The sequence below is a fragment of the Podarcis muralis genome, chromosome 6 (genome assembly GCF_964188315.1).
Source record: "Podarcis muralis chromosome 6, rPodMur119.hap1.1, whole genome shotgun sequence".
NCBI classification, from domain to species: Eukaryota; Metazoa; Chordata; class Lepidosauria; order Squamata; family Lacertidae; genus Podarcis; species Podarcis muralis.
In genome coordinates, this window is record NC_135660.1 from 14,702,027 (window position 1) to 14,714,739 (window position 12,713).

The following is a 12,713-nucleotide window of genomic DNA, read 5'->3' on the forward strand; positions in this document are numbered from 1 at the left end:
CACACGAGTCTCTCTTTCAGCAGAGACTGGGCCATGGACAGGTGGAAGAAGATGTTGCTCCTCTGTAACCACATTCCCACAGGATTAACTGGTAGTGACATGCAGGGGAACGTATGAGGGTCCGGTTCAAGGGCATTGCTGGAATGAGCAACAAACGGCTGCATCAAGTTCCTGGTGATTCCTGCCTCTTGGCTGCCCAGGGATAAAAGTTTTGTGTATCTCCCCAACAGTCCGTTTTGCTGAGGCCCATAGAACTTGGTGGGCAGGTACCGCTTCTAGGAAAACACTAGGAAAAAGCAAACCCAGAACACAGGAACTGTCATGTTTAAACAAGAACAAACACGCCAAAAACAAAAACAAAAAACCTTCCATATATCATTACAGTTGGCAAGGCCCGACTTGGCATTGTAGAGAAGAATTCTAACCTCCTGTCAAGGTACTCCCATTTAGCAATGTGCCAGTTTCAAGTATCTGCGACTATTGTCTGGCTCTCAAAAACAGGATTAGGATTCTTTTAGTTTCCCTATCTAAGTTGGCATTTTATAAATCCATGCAGAAGCCATCTTGCCTGGTGCAGCTTAGAATTCCATGGCAACCGTGGTTCTGTCTCAGACCAGACCAGACCTTGTCCAACACAGGTGGCAGGACTTGGCTTCCTGTTCCAATTTTTTTTTGGGGGGGTGAGATGACCTGGCAGGGCAGGGGAGCCTCCTCTCTCCCCAATATTGCAGACATTGATTGCTAACTGGTGAGGTTTTGGGTGCATGTTACCTCCAATCTCTGCCACTGTGGGTGGCCTATTGTGGGTGGTCTACCCTTATCTCATTTACTTTAATCCCAGCGGTGTTGTATGACCTCATAACCGCGGGTTATCATTCAGCTAAAAATAATCAAACAATAAAGAGCACACAAAATATCTGTAAGATCAGCCACTCAAATACGGCTCCTCACTGAGGCAATAAACTAAAATATAGACATAGAAAAGGGCTGGAAGTTGAAAGCCAGCTTCCATCTGTATTTCAGACATCGTGATATATCATGATGCTTTATGGCATGGGTAGGCAAACTAAGGACCGGGGTCCGGATCCAGCCCAATCGCCTTCTGAATCCAGACCGCGGACGGTCCGGGAATCAGCGTGTTTTTACATGAGTAGAATGTGTCCTTTTATTTAAAACACATCTCTGGGTTATTTGTGGGGCCTGCCTGGTGTTTTTACATGAGTAGAACGTGTGCTTTTATTTAAAATGCATCTCTGGGTTATTTGTGGGGCATAGGAATTCGTTTATTTTATTTTTCAAAATATAGTCCGGCCCCCCACAAGGTCTGAGGGACAGTGGACCCTGCTGAAAACATTTGCTGACCCCTGCTTTATGGTGCTATATCATGAAGCTGAAAACCAGATTATCACCCAATCCTACTGTTTGCCTCTACATAGTTCCATCCTTATTTCATACTTTGTGATATGACCGCTATGTTTGGCTGGTGATATAGATCGCAATGCTGAAAACCAGGTATCGCCCGATGCTAGTCCATGGGAGCATAAGCAGCACAAGTTGTGTTGGATAAGATTTCTATAACCAGCGGCCTTTGGCTTCTCTCATCTCCAGCAACATGGGACCCACTAATAAACTTTAAACCATACACTGTAAGGATCACCAGGCCTCCTGTGCCTTTAATAGATGGGATATCTGTAGATGCAGCTTGTCAGGAGTGAAAATTCATTCTGCTACTCAACTGCTACAAGTACCTCCTACTATTTCACCTCCAGCCAACTTCTCTTTCAAGGAAAAAAATGGCTCTATACACCAGTCACTTTTGCCCTCGAGTTCTGCTTGGGGGCTTCCCATAGGCACCTGGAAAGCAGCTTCAACTATAAACATGCTCTGCTCAAAGCATCCCAGCAGGTTTCGATCATTATTTAAGAAGTCTTTTCTTTCCGCAGGAAACAGAATGCCGGACTAGACGGGTCACAAAGGTGCTTGTTTTCTTAAAAGGGTGGCAATTTCACTGCTTGACCCACCTTGAGTCAAAGCACAGCTCACTTGGGGGAAGGGGGATGACATTGACCCACTGACTGAAAATAAATGCTCAATAAACAGATGTAGGCGTACCTCAGGATTACAGCACCTGCTTCACTGTTGTGATTTTTAACAGAATCCTGAGGTCCACCAACCAGAACCCAGTACAAAATGGTAGCTCAAGGGGTGGTTCTTGTTATTTACTTTTATTCATTTATTAAATTTATATACAGTCATACCTGGGGTTGAATGTGCTTCGGGTTGAGCATGTTCAAGTTGTGCTCCGCGGCAACCTGGAAGTAACAGGGCACGTTACTTCTGGGTTTCGATGCTCGTGCATGCGCAGACGTTCAAAATGATGTCACGCACATGCGCGGAAGCGGCAGAACGTGACCTGCGCACGCGCAGATGCTGGTTACGTTGCCAAAACAAAAAAAATTCCTTCCAGTAGCACCTTAAAGACCAACTAAGTTAGTTCTTGGTATGAGCTTTCGTGTGCATGCACACCTCTCAACCCACTGGAGAACAACAACCACCCTCCCAACAGAACACTGACCACCAACTACCACCGAAAAAGTGTTGCACAAAAAGAGACTCCACATGGACCCCTCCTGATGGACGCAATACCACACTGGACTTGTACATTGACTGCTTCCGCCACAGAATCCACACAGATGTGACCAGAAAACACCATCGCTTACAACTAACTTAGTTGGTCTTTAAGGTGCTACTGGAAGGAATTTTTTTTGTTTTGACTATGGCAGACCAACACGGCTACCTATCTGTAACTGGTTACGTTGCGTTCAGGATGCCAACGGGCCTCCAGAACGGATCCCGTTCGCATCCCAAAGTACCACTGTACTGCCCTTTATCTGAGGATCACAGGGCCATTTACAGTATAAAAATACATAACATAATATGTAACAAAAGCAATACCTTCCACAGCTTGAAAGGCCATAGACCAGGGGGTGGCAAAGATTTTGTGGCTTGGGCCGGTTCATGGTCCCCCAGATTCCACAGTGGGCTGGAGTGTGTGTGTGCGCGCATGCACAAATGCTATTTCCGGTGCTCCTTCCAGCGCAGAGGAGGCGTGCACAGCTTCCCATTGGCTGCAGGAAGCTCCTGCAGCCAATGGGAAGCCAGCCGGCATCACAGAAGGCGGTCCCCACTCTGCTCCGCACCGGTTTAGCACGGCGCATGGGAGCTGACCGAGTGGTTGGCGGGGGGGGGGCAGCGTCCCTGAGCAGGTGGCTGGGGTCCATGGGCCTTAGGTTGCTGACCCCTGCCATAGATTGTTTCCTTATCCAAAGGCCTTGGAGAAGAGGAATGTGTTTGGCGCCTAAAGATATGTAATGAAGGCGCCAGGTGAGCTTTCCTGAGGAGAGCATTCCACAAATGGGGAGCCACCACAGAGAAGGCCCGTTCTTGCGTTGCTGCCCTCTGGGCCTCTCATGGAAAAGACACGCAAAGAAGGGTCTCAGATGAGGACTGCAGGGTCCGGGTCCGTTCATATGGAGAGGTGGTCCTTGAATTACCTCCTGAACCCCATGATCCTCAAACTAAGATGATCTGCACATCCAAGTACAAATCTGCAAATCTAAGTCAGCAGAGACCAGAGGTTGAGGAAAAAGAACGCGTTTTGCTGTTCCTAGTAACTAGTGGGAGTCAGAAGCTATTGCTGAGCCAATATTTTCAAGTCATTTATTGGGCTGTGGGGGAGTTGTGTGCTATAAATATTAGGAGCCTGGTCTTCTCCCTGGTCAATAGAGCTGGACTTTCGGCTTGCTGCCATTTCAGGCTTCAGCTCAGCGAGGGGGCTGTGAGCAAAGTGCCCACTGGTAGGTACCTCACGCAGTCTGGGCAGAACTGGGTAACTGGGTCCAACTACTGCTGGAAATTCCTTCCACTGCCCTGGAATAATCCCTGATTGGGAGCCCTGTCAGAAATTCAAATGGTGGCTGGATCTAGCCTAGCTAGGCAAGAAAATCATTGAAGGGGGATTCCCCCTCCCGAAAGAATGTAGCAGAGCAGTGAATGGTGTCAGGCCACTGGGACCCTGGCCAGGGTCCAAGGATGCCAGCCTTGTTTCAACTTTGTTCAAGCCACCTGGCCTCAGGAATCCAGAACTGGAGGCTCTCCAGGCCTAAGATCTGGGCAGCAGAGTCTTTGAAGGGAAGAAAACGGCGGCCATTCCAAGAGCGCTGCTGAAGAGGACCCTGTGTGAAAACATGAAGGGCCTGGTCTCTCTTAACCCACCCACGGGCCTGGCCCGGTCTAAGACAAGGCTCCTCACATCCTGGAATTCTGGTTTGCTGCACTGTGAAATCCCCACAAAGCTGTGCTCTGAGTAAGACTCTGAAAAAAGCAAGAATGTATCTTGCTTTAAAAGTTCTGCATTGACAACCCGCTCCTCCCCTCTGCTATTCAAACACATCAACTACCCAGAAAGCCCTTTCTCAGTTCCTCTTAAGCTATATACAGGTACTCAGAGAGGGGGAAAATAAAAACAAAAACAAGAACACCCCACTATTCAATGCTGTTTCTTCCTTGGCATGAGCCCCACATTCCTTACCACCGTCCTCCACAAGAACAGAGAAGGGAGGGGGGAGGAAGGGGGGGAACCATGAAACAAATTTTCCACCCAACACCCCCTGAGCCTTCCCCTCCCACACCAATCACACAGGGATAAAATGGATGCAATGCACGTCTCTTAACTCCAGAGTTTTGCTGGTACACCATGAGATCAGCGCAGGAGAAGGAGCCAAGTTTAGAACTCCATCTGGGACAAATAATGTCGGGGCGCATTGTGCTCCCTTTTGTTTATACACAGCGACCAAGAATGCCTTGGTGGTAAGCAGGCTAACTTGGAAGATTTATTTCCCAAGTCTTCCAAAACAATATTTTGCATCCTGGAACTACTTTGGGGCTCAAAGTTAACTTTCCAAGATAGCGAGCTGAAGCAGTTATTTTGTGTGGGGTTTTTTTTGTTGTTGTCGTTCCTTCTCGCTCTTTCTAAAAGGGAATTCATTGTTTCTGAACGTTATAATTAGCCCAAAAAGATGGAGTGTTCACTTAAAAATTAAGGAAAGAATGCTGCGGCAACAGAAGGAAATTAAGGCTTATTGTGTACGGATGCTTATCTTCCTTCCAGCTAGACCTTAAAAGACCTCTGCAGTTTTCCAGTGTGGATGCAATGAACTAGTTGGGAGGATGACGTGGCCATGAGCTCCAGAAACAGACACACACACAACTTCAACCTACACAGAGTCATTTGATACTCTGGAAAGAGCTTTCAGGTGTGAGTGCGCCACAAATATTCAAGTGTGTTGTATGTGTAAGTTTCCTGCTGCAATTCCTCTGCCAGCTACTGTCTCCCAGATCTCCATCTGCATGTCCTGCCCAGGTTCAAATTGCAAATAATAATAATAATAATAATAATAATAATAATAATAATAATGCCCTCCTAGCTGGCTGTGTTCCTCTCTCTTATGCTGCGCTGGGTATTGCATTCCAGCGATTGCAACCCTTAAGCACCTGATCAGCCATTCAAGTTTGTTAGGCCACAGCAAAGTGATCTGTGCTAATGAAGACAACCAAACCTAAATGCCAGCTCCTGGGCCAATAGAAAACAATGCTTTGATAGCTATAAAACATGCAAGCTCCGCCTTTATCGTCCCCAGGTGTGCAGGCTGCTCTTCAGATTTTTGCACGATTGGCGTGAAAGTCTGAAGAGGGTTTTTCGAGTGTGCTCGCTTGAACATACTCACCTGAGACATCCCCACAAAGCTGAAAGCCCTCTTCAGACTTCACAACAATTGTGCAAAGATCTTAAAGTGGCAAAGGATTAAAACAGCAATCTTCCCCAAGCCTCAAACCCAGAGGTTTCTTTCTCACAAACAGCAGATGAGTGAGTAAACCAGATTCTGGACTAAACAACTTTAGTCTGTGCTGAATGTTACTCCATACCAGCAAAACCCCCCCCCAAAAAAAACCACCCCACACTGCGTTCAAGAAAGTGAAAATAATAAACTTTTTCAGCAGGGTCCACTGCTGGGTCAGACCTTGTGGGGGGCTGGACTATATTTTGAAAAATAAATAAAAATGAATGAATTCCTATGCCCCACAAATAACCCAGAGATGCATTTTAAATAAAAGGACATATTCTACTCATGTAAAAACACACTGATTCCCGGACCGTCCACGGGCCAGACTTAGAAGGCATTTCCAAGCACAATTCAAAGTGTTGGTGCTGACCTTTAAAGCCCTAAACGGCCTCGGCCCAGTATACCTGAAGGAGCCTCTCCAGACCCATCGTTCTGCCCGGACACTGAGGTCCAGCGCCGAGGGCCTTCTGGCGGTTCCCTCCCTGCGAGAAGCCAAGTTACAGGGAACCAGGCGGAGGGCCTTATCGGTAGTGGCAACCGCCCTGTGGAACGCCCTCCCACCAGATGTCAAAGAGGAGAACAACTACCAGATTTAAGAAGACATCTGAAGGCAGCCCTGTTTAGGGAAGCTTTTAATGTTTAACAGACCACTGTATTTTAATACTTTGTTGGAAGCTGCCCAGAGTGGCTGGGGAAACACAGTCAGATGGGAGTGTTATAAAATAAATTATTATTATTATTATTATTATTATTATTATTATTATTATTAGGCCAGATCTGGCCCCTGGGCCTTAGTTTGCCTACCCATGATCTATACCCTCCATGTAATTTACAGAGTGGTCTCCGTCTTCCTAATCCATTGCTATGGAGGGCTCATCCACAGAGCCTGCTATGCCCAGAGTTGTTCTGTGCAGGTAGGTGACCCCATGATTTGGACTCTGGTTGTACAGAGTTATAAATCGCAGGGGGGGGTCTGTGTGCATAAAACAGGCCCCCCTCCTCAGACATGTGTCCCTCCCCATGCATGGATGGCAAGGGAGCAAACAGGATCCCACTTCTCCCTTACACACACCTGTCAATCATGTCAGGGACAACACCTGAACTCATGACTCTGTAACCAGAAATCTTGGGCTTTGAAACAGGTGGAGCTTGGAACCTTTCTAAGCAGGTGTGTTTTGAGTACTAAACAGATGGGTCTCAACCTTAATCCATTCTGGGAGTCCATTCAGACCTCCGGAACTGTTCGAAAACCAAGGTGCGGTTTCCGATTGGCTGCAGGAGCTTTCTGCACTCAACCGGAAACCGTGGAAGCCCCATCGGACGTTTGGCTTCCGGAAAACATTTGCAAACCGGAACACTTACTTCCGGGTTTGCGGCGTTCGGGAGCCAATTTGTTCAGGAGCAAAGCCATTCAAGTACCAAGGTACCACTGTACTGTACTGTGTTATAATGGAATTGTACTGAATGTCTGTGATCAACTACATTTGGTTTTTAATCTTGTCCCATATTACCTCTGGTTTGACTCAGTTCTGGGGAGCATCTCAAGCACAGCAGCTGGGGATTGTTAGAATTAGACTTCATCATTGTATTCTCCATTAGAAACAGTCAGTTTGTTCCACTTACAATACAGGACAGACTGTGTGTGTGTGTGTGTGTGTGTGTGTGTGTGAGAGAGAGAGAGAGAGAGAGAGAGAGAGAGAGAGAGAGAGAAAGAGCATGCATGGAAAGATGTTCTTCTCCGCTATCTGCATAACTTAGCTTAAATTTCGGCTATTTCCCCATCTGATGAGCAAGTATTGGGTTGTTTTAATTGGCAAGCCTCTAGATTATGTTTGGAGCAACATCCATTTAACTAGAAATCAGGAAGTTGCCTTTGTTGAAAAGCCATCTGATGCTAGAAGGGGGGGAAAGAGCCCTGGACCATATGCAATGAGCAGCTGCAGAAGGTCAGGAAATGAGCAAAGTGACCGAGACCAGAATGATGGGCCATGACTCAGCGGTGGAGCATGTGCTTTGCATACAAGAAAGTCCCACGTTCGGTTGCTGGCCTCTCTAGTTAAAACAAGTAGCAGAACTGCTAAATGCCCCTGCCTGAAGAGGCCCTACTGGTATGAAAACAGCTTCAGGAAGAACTTTATGATGGTAAGAGTTGTTCCAACAGTGGGATGGACTCCCTCGGAAGGTGATGGACTTCAATTCCTTGGAGGTTTTTAAGCAGAGGTTGGATGGTGCTTTAGTTGCGATTCCTGAAGTAAGGTAAAAGTTAATAGACCCCTGGACGGTTAAGTCCAGTCAAAGGCGACTATGGGGTTGTGGCGCTCATCTCGCTTTCAGGCGGAGGAAGCCAGAGTTTGTCCATAGACAGCCTTCCGGGTCATGTGGCCAGCATGACTAAACCGGGACACCGGGACGGAAACCAGAGTGCAAGGGAACGCTTCCCACCGCAGCGGTACCTATTGATCTGTTTGCACTGGTGTGCTTTAGAACTGCTAGGTTGGCAGAAGCTTGGACAGAGAAACGGGAGCTCACCTCGTTGTGGGGATTTGAACTGCCAACCTTCTGAGCAGCAAGCTCAAGAGGCTCAGTGGTTTAGACCACAGCGCCACCCGCGTCCCTGAAGTGCAGGGGGTTAGCCTAAATGACTTCCCTTCTAATTCTACCATACTGTAATTCTAACCACAGTGGTACCTTGGTTTTAGAACAGCTTAGTTTATGAACAATTTGGAAATAGAACGCTGCAAACCCGGAAGTAGGTGTTCCTGTTTGTGAACTTTGCCTTGTTCCACTTCCTGTTGAGTGTGTTTCATTTGTAAATTGAGTCCCCCGCTGCTAATCAGAGGCTTCCTGTTGGCTGTTGAGTCCCGAGCACCCACACAATAAAGATGAGATATGTGGAGCTTTTGTTTTTGCTATTTTTTCCAGTTTTGTTTGTGTAGCTTTTTCGTTTATTTGACTGTGACTTGTTCTTCATTTTATGGGACTGACTTGTGACTTTGTTTTTGTGACTGTGTGGAACCCAGTTCAGCTACTGATTGATTGATTGATTGATTGATTGATTGTGTGACTGCAGAAATGGATAAAAGCCCCCCATCCAAACAATGACTATCATCAGTGCACTTCAGGAAAAAAATAATTTTAATTTTTATCATCTACAATACTGTCTTATTTATTTTATAGTACAGTACATTGATTATTGTTTTCATTTTATGGATCAATGGTTTCATTAGATAGTAAAATTCATGTTAAATTGCTGTTTTAGGGGTTGTTTTTAAAAGTCTGGAACGGATGAATCCATTTTGCATTACTTTCTATGGGAACCAAAGTACCACTGTATAAAAATGTTCTTCTCAGTCTACTGCAAGAACATCCCCCACAAACTGATTGTTTTATGTTTTTCCCTATGTATTTTAATACCATCTAATTTCTACACCATCTAGATTTCTTTAAACACATACAGATTACTAGGGTTTTTTTAAGGCCCTGTTTCACTGGTACAGAAGGTTCTGCTGTTCACCCTCCTAATTTCTCTTTATGCAGTACAGTTACAAGGTAGTATTCTAGTCAGGGACTATGAAGCAAAGTTTGACGTCAGACAGAATGGGTCCTCTTTGATCATCTCTGAATAATGAGGAATGACCATCTGCCATTGTCTGACTGGCAAACTGCTTGCATAAAGAGAGGCACGCAATGCAGATGTTCCAAAATGAGAATAATGCTCATTTTCTCCCTTCACCGCCTCTCCACCCTCATGACTATTTTAACCCTGCTGTGTTTAAGCCTCCCCACCCTCACTCACTCACAAAACTGGCTATTTATACATGTAAATCAGCAAAAATTAAAATGTTCTCTCCTGGTGTGCAGCACTAATGTACTTTCTATGGTCTGAAGGTTCGTGATGCAGCAACCTGGCTAAAAACAGGTACAGGCTTAGATGGGAACCTGCCCCTCCACCCAAAAAAACACACATTACAGTGGTACCTCGGATTACAGATGCTTCAGGTTACAGACTCCGCTAACCCAGAAATAGTACCTCGGGTTAAGAACTTTGCTTCAGTATGAGAACAGAAATTGCACTGCGGCAGCGCGAGGCCCCATTAGAGAAGTTAAGAACAGTTTCAAGTTAAGAACCGGCCTCCGGAACGAATTAAGTTCTTAACCCGAGGTACCACTGTATGTGCAGTGCCTTGAATTCCATCACAGAAAAACAGTGGAATAAATGAAACACATGAATGCTAAAGCTGCAATGCTACCAACTCTCATTGGGGAGTTCCATTTTACTTAGTGGAACTTGCTTCCAAGCACACAGAGATAGATGTTACGCTGCAACAGAGTGCTGCAACTTATGCACTCCAAGGTATTTAAAGAAAATACGAGCGAGGAGGCAAAATGATAGGAAAGAAGTTGATCTAGAGAAGCCTTTCTCGACCTGTGGGTCCCCAGATGTTGTTGAACTACAACTCCCATCACCCCAGAGTACAATATAAATCAAAGAACCAAAAATAGTAAGCACAACCGTTATTTGTTATTATTTCTTAATGCTATATCCCGACTTTCCCCCCAAAGGAGGCCACAGCAGCACAAGGTAATCTTACCCACAAGGTAATCTGGACAAAGCAGCATACCTTAAGTGAGTCATATGCTATATTATTTAATTCACAGGCCTCAGAGTTCATGTTTGAGTCTCTTACTAAAACAAGGGCATGTTTTATTTCTAATATGGGCATGAACTGCACATAAGACAAAGAGAAAGTAAGTGTGGTGTAGCAGAATCTCTCAAACCTTTGAAGCCATGCACATTCAAAATAAGTCAATTTGGCTCTTCAACTTGTCACTTTCAGAAGTTACTGACCTGCTGAGTTCCATCTCCATTGACTAAGTGAGGCATCATAGCTACCTCCCCATTCAGCAACGATGGCAACTCCAGTGGGATTTGGTCGGTCATCATCATTGTGACGTACATTCATGGAGAATTTTCCTCAGCGGGCCTCCTAAACGTCAAAGAAAAACACACATGTATAAATCTTGAGTAATAACATTTGAGAATTCCATTCATACTTCAGTACCAATAAGATTTTGCCACTTGTGGCAACTAGCTTCAAGATCTGTGGGCAGATTTTGTTGTTGTTTTTCCTGCATCAGATAATCAACAGGTGAATTGATCATCCCCATCCCGCCCCCCTGATACTACCCAGACTTCTGAATGACCCAAAGCCTAGTCTCAGAGGACCCTTTTAGCCTTTCAGACAAGTACATTATGTAAAACTGCTAGCACATTTGCAAAGCTAAAACAGGTCCGGAATGATTTCAAATTGGATGGGGGAACAGTGTGTTCTGATTCCAGCACTGCATAAGATGGGACTATATAGCTCTGTTAAATCACCCACCATTTTAAAATATATATTTCTATGGTCCTTTTCAAAGTAGTTTGGGAGAATTTTCAAGTTTCTGATTTTTTTCTAAATTAAAACATACAATTTAAACCGACTTTCAGCAGATATTGTGTCAGAGAAACATTCTATATTAATCATTTTTATGCAATTTAACGTATGAGTGGCTATTAAGATAGTAGCACAATGCCATAAAATGTTGCATGCACCTTATCCCTTAGGTAAAGCTTCTCTGTCGTGTGTGTGTTTATAGAATACTTAAAATTAATAACAATAACAATAACAATAATAATAATAATAATAATTCAAAAACATTTCTAGGCAACTTATACACAAACCACCAAGTTTAACAATAAATTACCACCCCCTCCAACACTCTCACACACAGATGCACTAAACATGATTATCATAATCTCTCAAAAGTCTGGGAGAACAGAGAGATCTTAAGCCAGTACTAAAAATACAGTAGTACTTCGGGTTACAGACACTTCAGGTTACAGACGCTTCAGGTTACAGAGGCCGCTAACCCAGAAATAGTACCTCGGGTTAAGAACTTTGCTTCAGGATGAGAACAGAAACCACGTGGTGGCAGCAGCGTGGCGGCAGCAGGAGGTCCCATTAGCTAAAGTGGTACCTCAGGTTAAGAACAGTTTCAGGTTATAAACGGACCTCCAGAACGAATTAAGTTCTTAACCTGAGGTACCACTGTAAGTTAATGTTGATGTCTGGTGGGCTTTGCTGGGGAAAGCATTCCATAGTCAGTATGGGGGGAAACCACTGAGAAGGCCCTCTCCCTTGTCGCCAACCTACAACCTCTCTCAGCAGGGATACCTGGAAACTGTCTTCAGATATCAAAGACAAGGTCAGGGTATGGTCAACGTACCTGCTGCCCAACTTTTTATAATTTATATACTTTGCATTCCGACATGGCAGCTTGCCTTGAAAAACATTTGCAAGGCATGCGGAGGAGGGGGTCAGATTAAAAAATTTGCACCCATACTCCTATCCCGAGGTTTCGGACAGGTTGCAACATTTCAAATGCACACAATGAAGTACAAACATGATTTTACAAATGTCTCAACCATAATAGAAACAAAATTTAATAAAATGCCAGCTAACTCTCCCAAAGTACAAATTTACCACTGATGATCATTAAATAACAGTTCAAGCAGAGAAGAGTTAGATAAGCCTTTCTTTTTCAAACTTAGGTAAAGGTACCCCTGCCCGTACAGGCCAGTCTTGACAGACTCTAGGGTTGTGCGCCCATCTCACTTAAGAGGCCGGGGGCCAGCGCTGTCCAGAGACACTTCCAGGTCACGTGGCCAGCGTGACAAGCTGCATCTGGCAAGCCAGCGCAGCACACGGAAACGCCGTTTACCTTCCCGCCAGTAAGCATTCCCTATTTATCTATTTGCACCCGGGG

At 45.1% G+C, this 12,713-nt stretch overlaps 1 protein-coding gene across 1 annotated transcript in view; it reads right to left on the minus strand.

Moving 5' to 3' along the window:
* Nucleotides 1-12,713, minus strand: part of FNDC3B (fibronectin type III domain containing 3B) — a 263,394-nt gene that overhangs the window by 185,097 nt on the left and 65,584 nt on the right. The window contains exon 2 of the mRNA XM_028731578.2: nucleotides 10,753-10,891. Within this exon, the coding sequence (XP_028587411.2) occupies nucleotides 10,753-10,863 (111 nt within the window). The 5' untranslated portion in view covers nucleotides 10,864-10,891. The remainder of the gene's footprint in view (nucleotides 1-10,752; nucleotides 10,892-12,713) is intronic.